We start from the raw sequence: 17967 nt of genomic DNA on the forward strand, positions 1-17967 counted from the left end.
GGGAGAAAGATGAGGCTTTCTACTCCTGTAAAGATTTATACCCTCGGAAACCCTGTACAGGGTCGCTATGGGTCGGAACCGACTCGACGGCACATAACAACAACAACAAAGTAGCAGTAATGCAAGGCCTTGAAACCATAACTGTAGGGTAAGAGTGTGAATTGTGTGTCACCAACTACCAGGATGCATATTGCTGAGACCTGTGGCAATGGCAATAGGGTCCATGTATTTCTTAGGATTTTGGTCTCAACTATAGAAAGTGCAGAAACCTGATACACCCCTTCAGAAAAGTAGCTTTGTGCTATGTTTACAGCTCATAGAAGAATCACACAAAGGGCCCTTTTAACAATACGTAAGGGGTGAACCAAGGGCTTTGCTAACACCCCATCAGGGGTGGCCCAATCCAGCACATTGGCCAAATGGCATGCATGTTTGCAACAGAGAAGCGTCCTCTTGACCAGCCCTTTGAGTGCTGAGCTACACCAGATTATTGGACCTGTTACCTATGTCACCGGTGAAAAGCACCAGCCAACCATGATGGAGATACTCTACAAGAAAGTCACATACTTCAAGGTGCTGGAAAGATCTCTAAGAATGCTTGGTATACGGACAGCTCAGCTAGAGGAAGCCCTCCACAGTAGACATCAGTGGCTATATAATTCAGCATGAAAATTATGTGTATTGATCTGGGCATGAGGCACAGTAGTTAGTGGGCTGAGTTGAGAGCTACTTCGATGGCACTGATGCATGAGCCCAGCTCCACAGTCCTATTCATGAACAGCTGGGCAGTATATAAAAGACTAACATTATGGCTAGCACAACGGAAAGAGCAAAATTGGTTAGTTAAGTTAACCAGCAACCCTTCTGGGGAATGGCACTGTAAAAAAATATTTGGGCACCCACTCTGGGATGATACAAAAGTTCCTTCACCACACTGGATAATACTCAAGTTAATGAACTGGCCCTGCTACATGCAATACAGCAAGTGCTAGCAGAACAAGTGGATGTGTGACTACACAGAAATACAGGGAATAAAGGTCAATATACACTGTAGGTCATTGCTAAGGAGATGGGCCTCCCCCTCTCCATGAAACAAATTGTGTAGACTTGCCAAGAGTGCCTTAGCTGCTCATTAGAATGGCATAAGTCTATTCCCTACCAGATGGGCAGAATACCCCAGGTAAACATGTCAGCCAAACAGTGGCAAGTGGATTACATAGGACCACTCTATATGAGACAACTGTCAGTTCATCCTGAAATATGCAGACACCATCTTTGGTCTCTTTCTAGCATACCTAAGTAAATGAGTTACCCAGTGCTTCACTATCCAAGGTCTTCCCCAGTTCTGAGCCACCTACAGCACCTCCACTGACATTGATAGTGACCATGGGGACCACTTCACTGGACATGAGGCCTAGGAGTAGACAGATGATCTGGGAATTGCATAACATTTTCACTTTCCATAGAATCCTACTGCCACCAGGCTCGTAGAATGAATTAACGGGATTCTGAGACAGGATATTCACTCATTATAACAGTGAACATGTAGACTGTCAGAAGCTCTGCAATGCATCAATAAATAAATACCAAAGGGAGACTCAACCCAGTGCCTCTCAGATTCTCACAAAGAGACCACAGAAGGCTATGAGAATCCAAAAATCTGCTGCAAGTGACTGCTCCTTACTGGTTCCCAGATACTCTCACAATCTTCTCTTGCCATTGTCTCAGGATCAATTCCGGAGGAAGTCCGTTTTCTCCCTTCCATGGGTATAGCAAACTAGTCCCCATTTGTTTGACTTCTTATCTCCATGGGGAATAAGATGGGAAGTTGGCTTGCAAGTATCCCCACAGTTCTACCAAATCCCTCCTAAAAGCCTACAGATTTTTCATCCTGAAAGGACCCCAATCCCTGAGAGACCCCTGATTTAAGCCTAAACAGCAATGTAGTCTGTACATTGGAGAAGGCAAGATTCCTTACCAAGAGGGTCCTCAAGGGAAAAAAATATGGTATTGTAAACTGGGAGAAAGGCAACCAAAGGGATTGTCTTACATGCCTCCCACTCCATGGCATGTGTTTTACTTGATGGATATGACTTGCCTCTGTTAGTACCTCTCACCTCTCTGTCCTTCCATCCTTAGTGGTTTTGTAAGTTGGGTCACCAAAATTGCAGATATGAAGAAGCAGTCAGACTGTTGGGTGTGTGGAAAGTTCCCTACATCCTCTGCTGTGTGCATGCCACAGAGAATGCACCTGATAATACCAGTGTTTAGGCCTGCTTGACAAAGTGGTAGAGACAGTCCAGACAGTCTGTGAGCATTTCCCAATGTTTCCAGCTAATTGCTCTGTATAAATTCCATCATCAAACTATACCTGCTCCTGAGTATTCAATATGATACAGGAACAAATACTACTTTTACTTAGGGTTATGCTGTGTAGGATGGTCTAGGGAGGCTGTCAGTGGTACAAATCCAATTAAACCAGGAGGCCTCATGGTGTATAGAGAGAGTCCCTGCCAATCACAGCTACAATAATGTGATGCTGATAGCAAAGTAAGAGCATGGTGGGTTTGATTTAAAGTAGTTGATGTATGTTTCACTAGGACCTCTATTTGCCACTCAGTATTGGGGGCCAGGATTGAAACGGAATAAAATCACCAGAAGGTGTGTTTGATCTGATGTTAGCAACTGTATTCCAGCTTCTGAGTTTAACAGGCAGTTAAATAACTGGTTTATAATTGGTTCTAAGAATATAATGCTGCCCCCATGTGTATTGGCCCGTGCAGTTGTATGTACAACGGGATAGGTAAGACCATCCATAATACCCACTTGTCCAGTGTCAGCCCCAAGGGGAGGGGAGGGCTCCAACCTTAGTGTTGTCTTGTCTACATAACCACAAAGAGGAGTTAACTAGAATGACCTGATGGCATTATTGTCATGGAAGCCATCACATTATTGTAGCTCTTTCAGTCTCTTGGCAACCACATACACAGAAGGATTTTCCCTTCTGTGCTTGAACCTGAACAACAGCTACCTAGTCAACTGGTTGGAATAGATCCATATTTGTAGCCATTCCAGAGAGGTGACCCAATGGAATGTGGAAATCATAGAAGAGTATTATTAATATCACATGCAAGTAAAATTTTTCTGAAGATAATTTTTTAATGTTGCAAGTATATTGAGAGAGAACTGCCAGAAATCCAAACCATATTCAGAAAACAAATTGAAACTAGTGATATCATTGTTGTTATCAGATGGCTCTTGGCTGGAAGCAGAAAATACCAGAAAGATGTTTACTTGTGCTGTACTGACTACACAAAAGTTTTTGACTGTGTGAACCATGACAAAGTGTGGCTAACATTCCAGAATACTTAACTTACATGTGCTCATGAGGAACCTGTACATAGACCAAAAGGCAGTTGTTATAACAGAACAAGGGGATACCAGATGGCTTAAAGTCAGGAAAGTGTGTGCCAACATTGTATCCTTTTACCATATTTATTCAATCTGTATGCCGAACAAATAATCCAAGAAACTGGATTATATGAAGAATAGCAAGGCATCAGGATGAGGGACATTCATTAACAATATGGGATATGCAGATGATACAACTTTGCTTGCTGAAAGTGAAGGGAACTTTAATACTTACTGATGAAGATCAGACTACAGCCTTTAGTATGGATTGTACATCAATGTAAATAAAACAATGGTATTCACAACTGGACTGATAAATGTTGTTGTTGTTAAGAACTGTGGAGTCAGTTCCAACTCATAGTGACCCTGCACAGGGTTTCTGAGGCTGTAAATCTTTATGGGAGCAGAAAGCCTCATCTTTCTCCTGTGGAACAGCTGGTAGTTTCGAACTGCTGACCTAGAGGTTAAGCAGCCTGACTCGTAACCACTACACTATCAGAGCTCCTTGGACTGATAAATAACATCATGATAAATGGAGGGAAATTTTAAGTTGTCAAAGACTTCATTTTGCTTGAATCCACAATCAAAACTCATGGAAGCAACAATCAAGAAATAAAACAGTGTATTGTATTAGGTCAATCTGTAGCAAAATGACTCTTTAAAGTGTTCAAAACTAAAGAGATCAGTTTGAGAACTCAGATGCGTCTGACCTAAACCATGGTATCATCAGCTGCTTCACATATATGTCAAAGTTGTACATTGACTAAGGAAGACTACAAAAGAATTGACACATTTGATTAATGGTATTGGAGAAGAATATTAAAAGTACAGCTGACTGCCAGAAAACAATCTGTGTTGAAAGATGCACAGACAGAATGTTCCTTAGAAGCCAGAATGGTGAAACTTTGTCTCTCATACTTCAGTCATGTTATTGGGAAGAACGAGTCCTTGGAGTAGGACATCATCCTTGATGAAGTGGAGGGTCAGTAAAAAAGAAGAAGAAAAAAAAGAAGACCACAAAAAAGAAGCAAAAAGAAAAAAAGACAAGAAAACCCCAAAAAAGAAGCACCCACCTGGGCAGCAGCATTGGGTTCCACGGTAAAAATTGTTAGGATGACACAAGACTCGGCCGTGTTTCATTCTGTTGTACATAGAGTCACTATGAGTTCTGTTGCACATAGGTTCACTATGAAGATCAATTCAATAGCACATAATAACAATCCATATTCTCCATAACATCCAATAAATGATTTGTTGTTGTTGTTTAATGCCATCGAGTCGGTTCCAAACCATAGCCACCCTGTATAGGGTTTCCAAGGAGTGGCTGGTGAGCTTGAACCACCGACCTTGCAGTTCAAACGACTTTGCAGTCTGGCGCATTAACCTACAGCACCACACATGAGACTCTAAAAAGGGGATTAGTTGGAGGAGGATGAAGATGGCAGCAGGGGCGTGGCATTTCCAAAAGGAATAATTTCAGATAAATGGATGAAATTTTGAAACAGAAGCAAGAACTTCTGGGCTAACATTATTCCAAATATTCACCAGAGTTTTCAAATAGTAATGACAAAGATGATCAAGTTTTAAATTGCCCGTCGTCAGTGAAGGTGCTGTCCCCAGAAGATGGAAAAGCAGATATTGTGAGAGCTGCACAGAACTTTTGCCAGTTCACATGGATTCCCTGAACCTGATTTAATATTAAAGTTTGATCCTGTGAACAGCACATAAGGTTTTCTTCCCTGGCACATCAGAATGACTAAGATTGTCTCTTTGCCTTCCCACTTAAACATCAGTCTTGAGGACTTTTTCTCGGCTCTTCATCAATATGCGTAGTGGTTATGAATCAGGCTGTGAGCCACACGTCAGCAGTTGGAAACTACCAGTTCCTCCGCAGGAGAAAGATGAGGCTTTCTGCTCCCGTAAAGATTTACAGCCTCGGAAACCCTGTACAGGATCTCTGTGAGTCGGAACCGACTCCACGGCACATATCAACAATAACAACAATCTTCAATATGCAGCCTGTGAACAGTGTCTGGGAAAGTAGTCATCCCGCGTTGTATAATTTGATTTCAGGCTTTTGGAGAAAAGGACCCAAATGACTCTAATGTTTACAAAGCACCTATGAAACCCTCACAAACACAGTCCACAATCCTTGTAATGTATCAACAAACACAAAAAAAGTGTCTTTCTTGAGAATGAGTGAGTGAGTGTGTAAGAAAGTAAATATGTACCTGAGGGAAATACTGAAGACGGAAATACGCAGACCAGCAAATTTGGACAAATAGCAGTAATGTTTAAGATTTGATATTGGAAACAGAAAGGATTCAGCCCCAACTCCTTCCCTGTTTTTGTGGGGAGAGGAAAGGGTCATTAGTTCTGTTTGGTTGTTATTTTGTGGGAAATGGAGTAATTTTTGTTCAATATCTCCTAGTGACCAAACTTTACTTTAAAATAATAATAGATTGATTTTGTTGATTTTAAGCATATGAGAAATCTCCAAAAGTATGGCGTTCTGTATTGTTGACATGTTAAAACTTGCAAACTTTTAGAGCAGAGGGAATATCCATTTTTAGATATCAGTCCATTTTCATTTCTTACTTCATTATGGTCAAACAATGTGACTTGAGTGTTGCTCTGGTGTCTCTGTTCTGGATTATAAAGATAATTTTAAAGAAATGTCTTATTACACTGAAGTGCATAATTTTAAAAAATTGAAATATTGAATTTGACAGTAAAAAATGGGTGAATAGTTGTAATTTAAAAAGTAAAGGTAGGAAGTTTGCTAAAAATGAAAACTAAAGGGTTGATTTTCTGTTTTGTTGGTGGGCAGTGTGCTAGGTAGTACTCAAATTTGTATTAACTATTTTTATCTAAAACCAGCATTTGATATAAGTTGCCAAGGCAGATCTTTTCCTCAAAAATAACCTGTTCCACTTTGGGAAAGCATGTTTGGGGCCATATTAATACCTGGGGTTTTTACTCAGTTATATATAATATAGTTATACATATATAATTTAAATAGGATGTAGGTTTGTGCATAGAGTAAAATATTACCCAAGACTACAAAAATAAATTAATTTTAAGATCTCTTTTATGATGGAGAACAATACTGTTTCTGTTACTTGTAAAACAAATAAATGATTTTTGAAAAGTATTTGGTGTTTTTTCCCTCACTGCTGTTCTTTGCACAGAAACCAATATTTTTGATGAACATTTTCAAGAAAACCCTTCTATCAACATGGAGGTGCTGGTCATTGAACACTTGTACTTTTAAAATGGAATAGTTTAAATTCTAGGTTTCAAAAGTCTGCACTATAGCAAAGAAGACCGGATTTAGAAAGCATGATCTGGAATCTTTTCACATTGTGAAACTAAAAGGAATAAATGCATTTTGACTTTGGATTATGAAACTCCATTTATGTATTTTTAAAATACACTTGAAATAAAATTGATTAAACTGAAAAAAAAAAGGGGGGGGTAGTTGCTGTTGCCATTTTACTGGTTTCAAAATGTGTAATTTTCAGAAGCAGGAACAGGGAATTTTGTGACCATCAATAATGAAAATCTATGAGCAGGAAGTATCCTGTGGATCCTAAGATCTCTGTGGATTGAAACTCCTTGATTCAAGGACAGAAATCTGTAGCATCAGAGAAGTGGCAGAATGGTGTGTCCTTTTTCACAGTGTTATAAGAACTTTGTGCATGGCAATGGCCAATTCCTTACATTTGTATAGTGTTTTATATAATATTATTAATAACAGATGACATTTATTGAACACATAGAAAGTAGTTGAGGATGACAGAGAGAATTGTGTTTGTGGTACAACTGAAAAGAGGCATTCCTGATTAGAGAATTATTGTATCTTGAGTTGTTTCTGATCCTTACCTGTACCCTGTTAACTTCCCTATAAAGTATAAATAAATAAATACCATAATCGTGAATATATACTGAGCTCTGTGTGACTAATGCAATAGATTATCAACTTGTCAGAGAGGTAGAGTGTCATGTGCCCTGGGAGGGATGGTTGTTGTCAGAATAAGGTAAAGAACTTGGAGGTGGATGCATGCCTATCCTCTGCCTTATAGGAATCAGCCTTGGATAATAATGGTGACTCTCCTTTTCCGCTTTGTGAAGTTACCAGAGGTCACATATGGTGTCCATGCCCTTTCTACATACTGGATAAAAACGCTCTACTGTATTGACAGCCTCTTGACCCTGTGCTTTGCAATTCATGAAATGTTTTTTCTCTCGATAAACTGCTTTTACTACAAGCAGACTCTGTGATTTACTGCTATGACAGAATAGACGTCTTCCAATTTATTTATACTTAATCCCTAATACCAAGAACAGTATATGACACATATAATTTATTCAATAAAATCCTATTAGTTAAAACCCACTGTCATAGAGTCCATTCCGATTCATTGCAACCCTGTGTAGGATTTCTGAGCCTGTAAATCTTAAAGATTCATTGCGACCCTGTGTAGGATTTCTCAGCCTGTAAATCTTAAAGAAAGTAGAAAGCCTCCCCTCTCTACCACGAAGAAGCTGGTGGGATTCAACAGCCAATCTTGCAGTTAGCAGTCTAGTGCTTATCCTACAGTATCACCAGGGCTCCTTAAACATATATTTAAATGTCTGGTAGGAGGAAAGGGACCATGAAGGGATGTGAATAGCTTCAGAATCAAAATATGGGGTTGGCAGAGAAAAAATTAAGAGAGATTAGATATATAAACAACTTGGTTTGCAATGGTACCTTGTGCCTAATTGGTTGAAGATAATCAAACTCAGTTCTGAAAATTCTGACTCTTTCAGACAATTTGAAACATCAGTGACTGGATAATGTCCACTTCTGAGAGCCTAACAACCTTGGATAACAGGACTAACTTAATTCTAAGGCATTATAATGGAAATGCAAGGACTTAATATTTAAAAATTATGACAAGACCCCTGACAGGGAAGACCAAAATGATAGTTCATAAGAAAACAAAACAAAATAAAATAATTAAGGCTTAAATATTTTCAAAAGAATACACACACACACACACACACACACACAAGAATCAGAACTGAATACTTGAGAAAAGATAATAGTGATTATTGTTACTGTCCAAATCCCAACAAATTACCTAGAGAAAGAAGTACATTGTAGGCCCTCATAAGCAAATCAAGACGGGTGTTCTTTTGCTGGCAAAGTTTGATATGAATATCTACATACATTTCTGTTAACACAGAGATAGGCCCTATATTTACCCACCGGTTTCAGATGCTCATTGCTCAGAACTTAAAAAGAGATTGAGAGATACTGTCAACAAGAGATGGAGAGAAGAATCAGCAGTGTAGTTGGACCACATGCAGAAAGCAAACCATAGGTCCAGGGAGGTATTTTTACCTTTTAATAAATAATTCTCATTATCTTCATTAACTGCCTACATTTTTACAAACCTGAACTTTTCAGACTAGCATTTATAGAAAACTGCTAAATATCAGTCGTAGACTAAAGCACAATTCAGTATTTATGAATTGCTAGTTTTCTATAAATACAGACATTGGAGACATCTTCTCACTACTCATTAAAATTTGAACAGGGATCAAAGCTAGAATAGTATTAATAATTCCTTACATTTGTATAGTGTTTTATATAATATTATTAATAATAGATGAAATTTATTGAACACTTAGCAAGTACTAGGCACTTTACATGTAGATTCTCATAACGAATTCAATTCAGTTCAACAAGCACTCACTTAAGACCTACTGTGTGATAGATGAATAATAAATGGATTATTTTTCAAAGAAAAATGATTTTAGTACACTCAATGTTTGCTGAATGAATAAATGGATGAATGAGTGAATTAGTTAGAATGGCAGAGTGAGGAAATATAAAAATTACAGATCCTTCCCTTATGATCTATGATCTTCAGAAAATAATAACCTTTGCTAGTCTCAATTTCTTCATATATAATATAGAGATATGTAAAATCTTCCTTGCAAAATTATTGTGAGAAATAATAACAGTAAGAATAAAGCATCTCTCAGAAAATAGAAGTAATAAAAATTTATGATCTTTATTATCATATCACAGTTATTGATAAAATCAAGGAATCCAATTCAACTTCCCTCCTCCTCACCATTAACAATGGTCCACATACACACATACACACACATCAACACACAAACATGCACATATGCAAAAATCTACAAAAGTCATGCAAAGCAAGTGGAATCCATATGCAACTTGTAGCTCCCAATGTGTCTACTACAGATTACTTCACAACATACAAGCTTATGAAAAACATACTGAAGCAAATTTAAATAAGTTTTCAGATACTATGATAAAAGGAAACCAGGACAGGAAACTTACCAAGTAATAGATTGTTATTTTCCTCATAATAGAATGTTGGTCAGTCAATCATGAAACCATGTTCTCTATCCCAACATTCTCAGAAAACAGTACCTAGAGACCAAACAGTCATCATCTAGAAACTAATCATATTTCTGTGAGTTAAGCTAAGTACTAGCCATTGAGATGATATATTTGTGATCTGTGTCAAGTTTTCCAACCAGAAACGCATCCCATTCGGTCACTTACCATTTCGGTCTGCTGGTAGATTTCACCATAGGAGCCATCCCATCTCTATAAAGACTCTTAGTCTTGCTGAAGTTAACAATGTTGAAAATGACCCTCTGAAAAAGAAAGAGGAAACAGTTCATCAAAAAAATCTATATTCTTCTAGTTGGGACTTCTGATAATTAAAGCAGGAAACCAAAATCAGGGCTGACTGGCACCATATGGTCTAGTGACAAACTGTATAGAGAGGATAAATAACATTCATGGAATGTAATGTGTTTATACCAATTAGCATAGAGGTTAAGAGTACAAACTCTGGCATCTAGAAGCCTGAAATTTAATGCCAACACTACCAGTCTCAAGCTGTGCAATCTTCTAAAGTCCTAATCTCTGTACCTCAGTTTCTTTATCTAAAAATATGGGGATAATGACAGTACCTACCTCTGATAGGAATTGAACAAGTTATCATATGTACAATAATTTTGGTAGTTTGGTGATGCTATAGAATAAGCAATGGCTGTCAATTATAAGGTCAGCAGTTTGAGTCAACCAGCAGCTATGCTGGAAAGATGAGGCTTTCTATTCCTGTGGAAATTTACAGCTTAGGTAATTATGAGTCGGAACTGATTTGATACACCTAAAGAACAATAACTTTTGGTATATAATTCACTGACATCTAGTTGATTCTGACTCACACAACCCTATACGGGATTTCTGAGGCTATAAATCATCATGGGATCAGGAAACTTCATATTTCTACTATGGAGCAGCTGGTGGGTGTGAACTACCCACCTTGCAGTTAGCAGTCTAGTACTTATCCTACAGGGCCATCCTTCATTTTGTGAGCTGATACGATCATCCTCCATTTTCACGGAACACCAATTATCTGATCTTTGGAACCTAACCATGTCAATAAGAAAGGGCTCCTTTTGGGTATACAGCAAATTAGGTTTGGACTCCTTCTGTGGCACTGTAGGAGCAGCACTGGACTGAAAACTGCAAGGCCAGCAGTTCAAACCCACCAAATGTTCCTTGGAAATCCTATATAGGGCCACTATGAGTCAAAACCAACTTGACGGCACTTAACAATAAAAATATGTTTTAGCTATTTTTATTAATTATGACTTCTCTTTCTAGGCTGACATAGAATTTACATGGAAATGAATATTATCATTTGGGAACAATAATGCATTTAGAATTCAACAAACTGAAATTAATACCTGAGATCAACAAACTGAAATTAAAAGCATTCTACAACTGCTTGGTATACTCACTGACTAGAATTGGAGGATATATACTTCCTTCTCCAACACCTTTTCTATGTTTCTGATATGGGGTATGGGTTCTGGGCACCACCTTAATTTCAACATTGTCTTCACAGGTGCTTAAATAAGTCCTTTCCCCTCTCTGAGAATCAGTTTTCTTACATTTAAAATGGTAGACTGGGGTGTTTTAGATACCTGAAGTTGATATAGCAAGGTAGTATATTTAAATGAGATAGTACCTTAATTTTAATAAACTACCAAACCTTATACAAGGTTGCTATGAATCTGAACCAACTCAATGGCTCTTAACAACAACATCAACAACCATAAAAAGGAGCCCTGGTGGTATGGTAGTTAAAGGACTCAGCTACTAACCCAAAGCTTGAGTAGTTCAAACTCCCCAGCCACTCTGTGGGAGAAGGATGTGGTAGTCTGCTTCCATAAAGATTGCAGCCTTTGAAACCTTATGGGGCAATTCCATTCTATCCTACTGGGTCACTATCAATCCATATTGACTCGATGGCAATGGGTTTAGTTTGGGTTTAATTTTGTCCTAGTGGGTAGGAGGGAATGGGGAAATGAAAAGTTCAGGTTAATAGTCACCCAGTTACCACGGAAATAATCCAAAGAAGAGATGAGGAAAACTAGATCTAGGACATCCAGCAAAATCCCAGAAATAAGAAAGCTTTCAAGAGGTTACCATAAACTAGCCTATGTACGCAGAGACAGTGCAAGAGCGGGAAGCACCAAAATTAATATAGTATATTACTCGGTCAATACATATTGGGTGAAGGACTATATACACCTTTTTCTCAGTTATCAACTATCTTGTTATTGAACATTCTGTATTTTCAATTATACTGAAAAATGTACTATCCAGATGTTTTACATATTAATGATATGCAGTTGGCAGTAAGAAATGGCGTTAGAAACTGACACCAATGCCGAATTTGGTCGTTAAGGTGTGTCAACTGTCAGAATCATGATTCTCAGTGGTTTGGCAGCTATATAATAATGTATGTAGTTTGGCAGTTATGTGATAATGTAATTTGGCAGTTATGTGATTAATCATTGCTTAATCATTGCAATTAAGCAATGATTTATTAATCCTTTTGTGATCTGATGTGGTCATCCTTCATTTTCACATAAAACCAATTATGCATTACACCATGGTCTTTGGAACCTACCAAGGCCAATAAGTAAGGAGAGAGTTTACTATTCAGCACCAGGGATTTTATATAATTTTTCTGTGCCTCAGATAAATATTAACATCTCCATTTTAGATATATAGAAACAGGCTCAATAGGTTAGCTACCTTGCTCAAAATAATGCAATTAATAGATGGTAAAATTGATATCAAAATATAGAGGATAAAAAGAGTAGTTGGATGTCCACAATCTCTATCTGTGCATTGCTCACTAAGGATTTAAAATTCCATAATTCAAATCACATCTGTTTTCTAAATTAAGGTAAAAGAAAAAAAAAATAGAATGGGAATATTCCAAACTTTCAAAATTATTTTTGTTAAAAAGACAAAATTATAACCATTGCTCCATGTTTGGGACTTTCATAAAATGCTTTGTTCCATGAAGTAAGGTCTTAGGAATAATTTGTGTTTTCCTTTATCCATCAGAGACCTAACCATTGACCCCATATCCCAGGCATTTCAGTTTCAGACCTCACATGTGTCTTTAAATTAAATCATCAAGACAGTCCAGAATTGTTCCATTATTAATAACCTGGGCCTGCTTACTGTCAGTTCAATTACTTCTCTGTGGGTCTTGGCTACTATCTAATTTTATAAAATCAATATAAGAGATCAAATGACCTTTGGACATTACAAAAACTCCTTTTTTCTTCTTCTGCGATTTCATACATCAGGTCTATTTCAAATATATCTGAAAGCCATAGGTGACCTAAGTTATTGCTGAATACTGGTAAAAAGCATATTCAGAAATGATGTGCATCTGAGAAACTAAGATAAAGTAATGTAAGACAGAGTGAAACTTTTACAATGAAGCCCAATTATGTGTCAAGAAAGTGTTCTAGGTGTTTTAAATATGCTTATTTAATTCTTCAATCCTTACAGAATGGTAACTTATTTTAGCCCAATTCTAGGCATAATAATATTGAAGCTAATAAAAATTAAATGGCTAAAGTGGGGTTTAATGGCAGGTCATGGAGAAGTGCAGTGAGGACTCCCATCATCAATAATACAGAATACCAGATTCAGGGCATTGTTGCAGAACTCTGAACTACATATAAAGGAATATTTAGAAATGTTGAAAGCTTACAGTCAGTGGAATTTATAATGGAAGCAAGAAAACTAGTGTTTTATGATTGGTTGGCCCCAGCGACTCCCAGAGCAGCCATCTTGGGTGAGACAGAGCAGATGAAAGATCAGAGGCATGCTCCCACCACAAAAGTCTGACAAAGGCTTGGAGATAAAGGTGTGGGAATTCTTTTTTTGTTGTTGTCTCTGTTCGTTGGTCCTTTGCTGTCTACGTACCTTCATTCTGGTGACTTGAGGGGGTGCCTAAGAGAGTGGACACTCCTCATCTCCACCCCTGGAGGGTTCTACTACACATGCACACAGATCTTCTCAGCAGAATTTAAAGGAAAAAGTTCCACTTAAAACCAAAGGGCAGCACAAAACAGATACAGCCAGCCTTAATCTGTTATTCATTAGGTAAATGGTCTGAACGGGGTTGTGGAGTGGGAGAGACACAGACCGAAAAAGAAACAGGCCAAAAATTAAATCCTAAGTTCCATCATAAGGATCAATAGTGACATCTTGAAATCTCTCAGGTGGCCTTGAAGGCAAGAAGCTAAGAGAGGGCCATTAAAGTCATACTCATATTTTTCTACAAAATTGTTTTTTGGCTCTTTCTGTGATTATAGACTGTAGTCTTCAAACTATTTTTTCACCTGTGGCTGTTTTGTTTTTGGATCCCCTTTTTACCTTTAGGTGGCTCTTTTTCTCCCTATATTATCCAAGAAGAGACAACAATTGTGAGCTATATTCACACCCTATAAAATCCCACCATCCAGAAAAGAACCAATACCAGCTGCGATATACTAGACAGGCAGGTAACACCTTCTACAGTTACTCTGAGTTGAGTAATAAGAAGAGTGAAAAGGAAAGCCCATCTCCTGATCACATCTACCTACAGGCAATCAGAAAGCATAATAAAACATCAACATACATTCATCTAATTACTGAGGTGACAGCTAACTATTGAACATGCCCAAGAAACAGCTGACCATATTGGCACATGTCCAGAAAAAAGATAAAGTGACTGGGACAAATGAGCAGAAGATACACTTGGATATAACATTGGAAGGAGAGCAGACTTTGGAAATACCTGAGAAGGAATTCAGGAAAATGATATCGAAGTGCATCCAAACGCTTCAGAGAAGAGATGTAGGAAAGTGCTAAAGGAACAATCAAATAAGATAGATACAGCATTGGAAACAATTCAAAACCTGCAAAAAGAGGTCCAAACCATTAGTAGTAAAATATCAGAAATGGACAATACTCCTTTGCTGGTAGGGCAAAGGAGTAGAATTGAAGAGATGGAAGCCAGAATCACTGACCTGGAAGACAAATCTCTCAATACTGCTAAGACAGAAGAGAAAGCAGAAAGAAAGTATAAAAAAATCTGAAGACAGTCTAAGATTCATGTTGGACAACATAAAGAGGAATAACTTTAGAATTCATTATTGGCATTCCAGAATAGGAAGACTCACACAAGTCCACAGAGGAGATAGTTGAAGAGCTTCTGAAAGAAAACGTCCTTAACATCCTGAGAAACAAAAAGATAAGCATTTGAATAACTCAACAAACCCCAGGAAGGATAGAACCCCAAAGAAAATCACCAAAACACATTATAATCAAGCTCTCTAAACTCAGACAAGGAGACAATCCTGAAACTAACCAGGGAAAAGATAAGTGTTATATACAAAGACAAGCAAATGAAATTAAGCTCTGATCTCTCAGCAGAAACCATGCAGGCAAGAAGGCAAAGGGGAGACATATATAAAACCCTGAAAGAAAAAAAAAGCCCTGCCAATCAAGAATTGTCTAACCAGCAAAGCTGTCAATCAAATATGACTGTGTAATAAAAACATTTCAAGATAAACAAAAGCTAAGGGATTTTGCCAAAGCCAACCCTGTGCTTCAAAATCTAAATGGCTTGCCCCTTAAAATCTCTAAGTGAAAAAGTGGTAGAGTGAGGACATAAATATTAAGTGATCTGACCATGAAGATAATATGTTCTCTATGATAATAAACAAAAAGTAACAGTATCACTTATCATTCCCCACACACTCAGTTTTGTATGCTTTTCTATTTATTTAGGAAGAAAGCATGAGGCGGTGAGATTAATCTTCTTGAATTTGTTAAATTATATTAAATTAAATTAATCATCTTGAATTTCCAGGTTCTACGCATATTCACCACCATTCATCTGTCAGTTTGTTGTATGGTGGTGGCTTGTGAGTTACTGTGATTCTGGAAACTATGCCACCAGTATTTTAAATAACAGCAGGGTCACCCATGGTGGACACGTTTCAGGTGAGCGTTCAGACAAAGACAGATGAGAAAGAAGGAGTGACGAACTATTTCTGAATATTTAGTCACTGAAAACCTTATGAATAGCAGAGAAACACTGTCAGATACAGTGCTGGAAAATGAGCCCCTCAGGTTGGAAGGCACTGAAAATGTTACTGGGGAAGAGCTGCCTCCTCAGAGTAGAGTTGACTGTGATAATGCGAATAGAGTAAAGCCCATGGGAGTAAAGCTCACGGAGCCTTCATTTGCTGACAGGACACAACTCAAAATGAAGACATCGCTGTAAACATCCATTAATAATTAGAACATGGAATGTCTGAAATATGAATTTAGGAAAATTGGAAATTGTCAAAAATTAAATGGAATGCATAACCATCGATATCTTAGGCATTAGTGAGCTAAGATAGACTAGTGTTGGCCATTTTGAATCTGACTACCACATGGTTTACTATGCCAGGAATGACAAGTTTAAGAGGAATGGTGTTGCATTCACTGTCAAAAAGAACATATCCAGATCAGTCATAAAGTACAACGCTGTCTGTGATAGGATAATATGCATATGCCTACAGGAAGACCAGTTAATACCACTATTTAGTAAATTTATGCAACAACCACTAGAATAGTAAGGATGAAATAGATGAATTCTACCAATTTCTTCAATTTGAAATTGATCAAACATGCAATCAAGACGTGTTGATCATTACTGGATATTGGAATGCAAAGATTGGGAGCAAAGAGGAAGGACCAGTAGTTGGAAAACATGGCCTTGGTGATAGAAATGATGCTGGAGAACGCATGATGAAATTCTGCAAAACCAATGAATTGTTCGTTTCAAATGCCTTCTTTAGACATCATAAGAGACAATTATACACATGGACCTTACCAAATGGTATACAAATAAATCAAATTGACTACATCTGTGGAAAGAGATGATGGAAGAACTCCATATCATCAGCCAAAACAAGGCCAGGGGCAGATTGTAGAACAGACTATGAATGGCTCATATGCAAATTCAGACTGAAGCTGAAGAAAATGAAAACAAGTCCACAAGAGCCAAAATATGACCTGGAATATATCCAACCTGAATTTACAGATCTGGAGAAGAGATTTACTACATAAAACAATAAAGACCAAAGACCAGAAAAGTTGGGTGACATGAAGAACACCATACAGAAAGAAATAAAAAAGTCATTACAAAGACAAAAAAGCAGGAAAATATCAAAATGGATAACAGAAAAGCCACTGAAACTTGCTCTCCAGTATAGAGATGCTAAAGCAAATGGAAGATATGAGGAGGTACAAGGGTTGAAAAGAAAATTTCAAAGGTCAGCTTGAGAAGACAAAGTTAAATATTACAACAAAATGTGCAAAGATGTGGAATCAGAAGACTAAAGGGAATAATGAGCTCACCATTTATCAAGGTGGGGGAACTGAAGAAAAATTCAAGCCTCGAATTTTGTTATTGAAGGATTATGTGGGCAAATTATTGAATAGATAGATGGAAGGAATACACAGAGTCACTGTACCAAAGGGAAATGGCTGATGTTCAAACGTTTCAAGAGGTAGCACATGATCAAGAAACAATGATACTGAAGGAAGAAGTCCAAGGGGCATTGAAAGAATTGGCAAAGAAAAAGGCACCAGGAATTGATGGAATAAAAATTGAAATATTTCAAGAAAGTGAGGCAGCATTGGAGGCACTCACTCATCTATGCCAAGATATTCAGAAGACAACTATCTAGCCACCTGATTGGAAGAATGTTCCCATTCCAAAGAGAGATGACCCAACAGAATGTGGAAATCATTGGACAATATCTTTGATATTCGATGTGAGTAAACTTTTGCTAAATACAGAAACAGCTGCAAGCATACATTGACAGAGAACTTCCAGAGGTTCAAGCAGGAGTCAAAAGAGGACGTGGAATGAAGGATATCATTGCTGATGTCTGATGGTCTTGGCTGAAAGCAGAGAATACCAGAGAGATGTTTACATGTGCTTTATTGACTAAGCAAAGGCTTTCAATTATGTGGATAATGACAAGCTATGGACAACATTGTGAAGTATGAGTATTCCGGAACACTTAATTGTGCTCATGAGGAATCTGTACATGGACCAAGAGGCAGTTGTTCGAACAGAACATGGGAAC

The 17967-nt window shown here is 37.8% G+C and overlaps 1 protein-coding gene across 1 annotated transcript in view; it reads right to left on the reverse strand.

The window, feature by feature from the left end:
* AGBL4 (ATP/GTP binding protein-like 4) overlaps positions 1-17967 on the reverse strand; it is a 2461121-nt gene that overhangs the window by 1328138 nt on the left and 1115016 nt on the right. Inside the window, exon 4 of the mRNA XM_006839859.1 lies at positions 10004-10098. Coding sequence (XP_006839922.1) covers positions 10004-10098 — 95 coding nt within the window. The remainder of the gene's footprint in view (positions 1-10003; positions 10099-17967) is intronic.

Source organism: Chrysochloris asiatica, unplaced genomic scaffold (assembly GCF_000296735.1).
Source record: "Chrysochloris asiatica unplaced genomic scaffold, ChrAsi1.0 scaffold00026, whole genome shotgun sequence".
Classification (NCBI taxonomy): Eukaryota; Metazoa; Chordata; class Mammalia; order Afrosoricida; family Chrysochloridae; genus Chrysochloris; species Chrysochloris asiatica.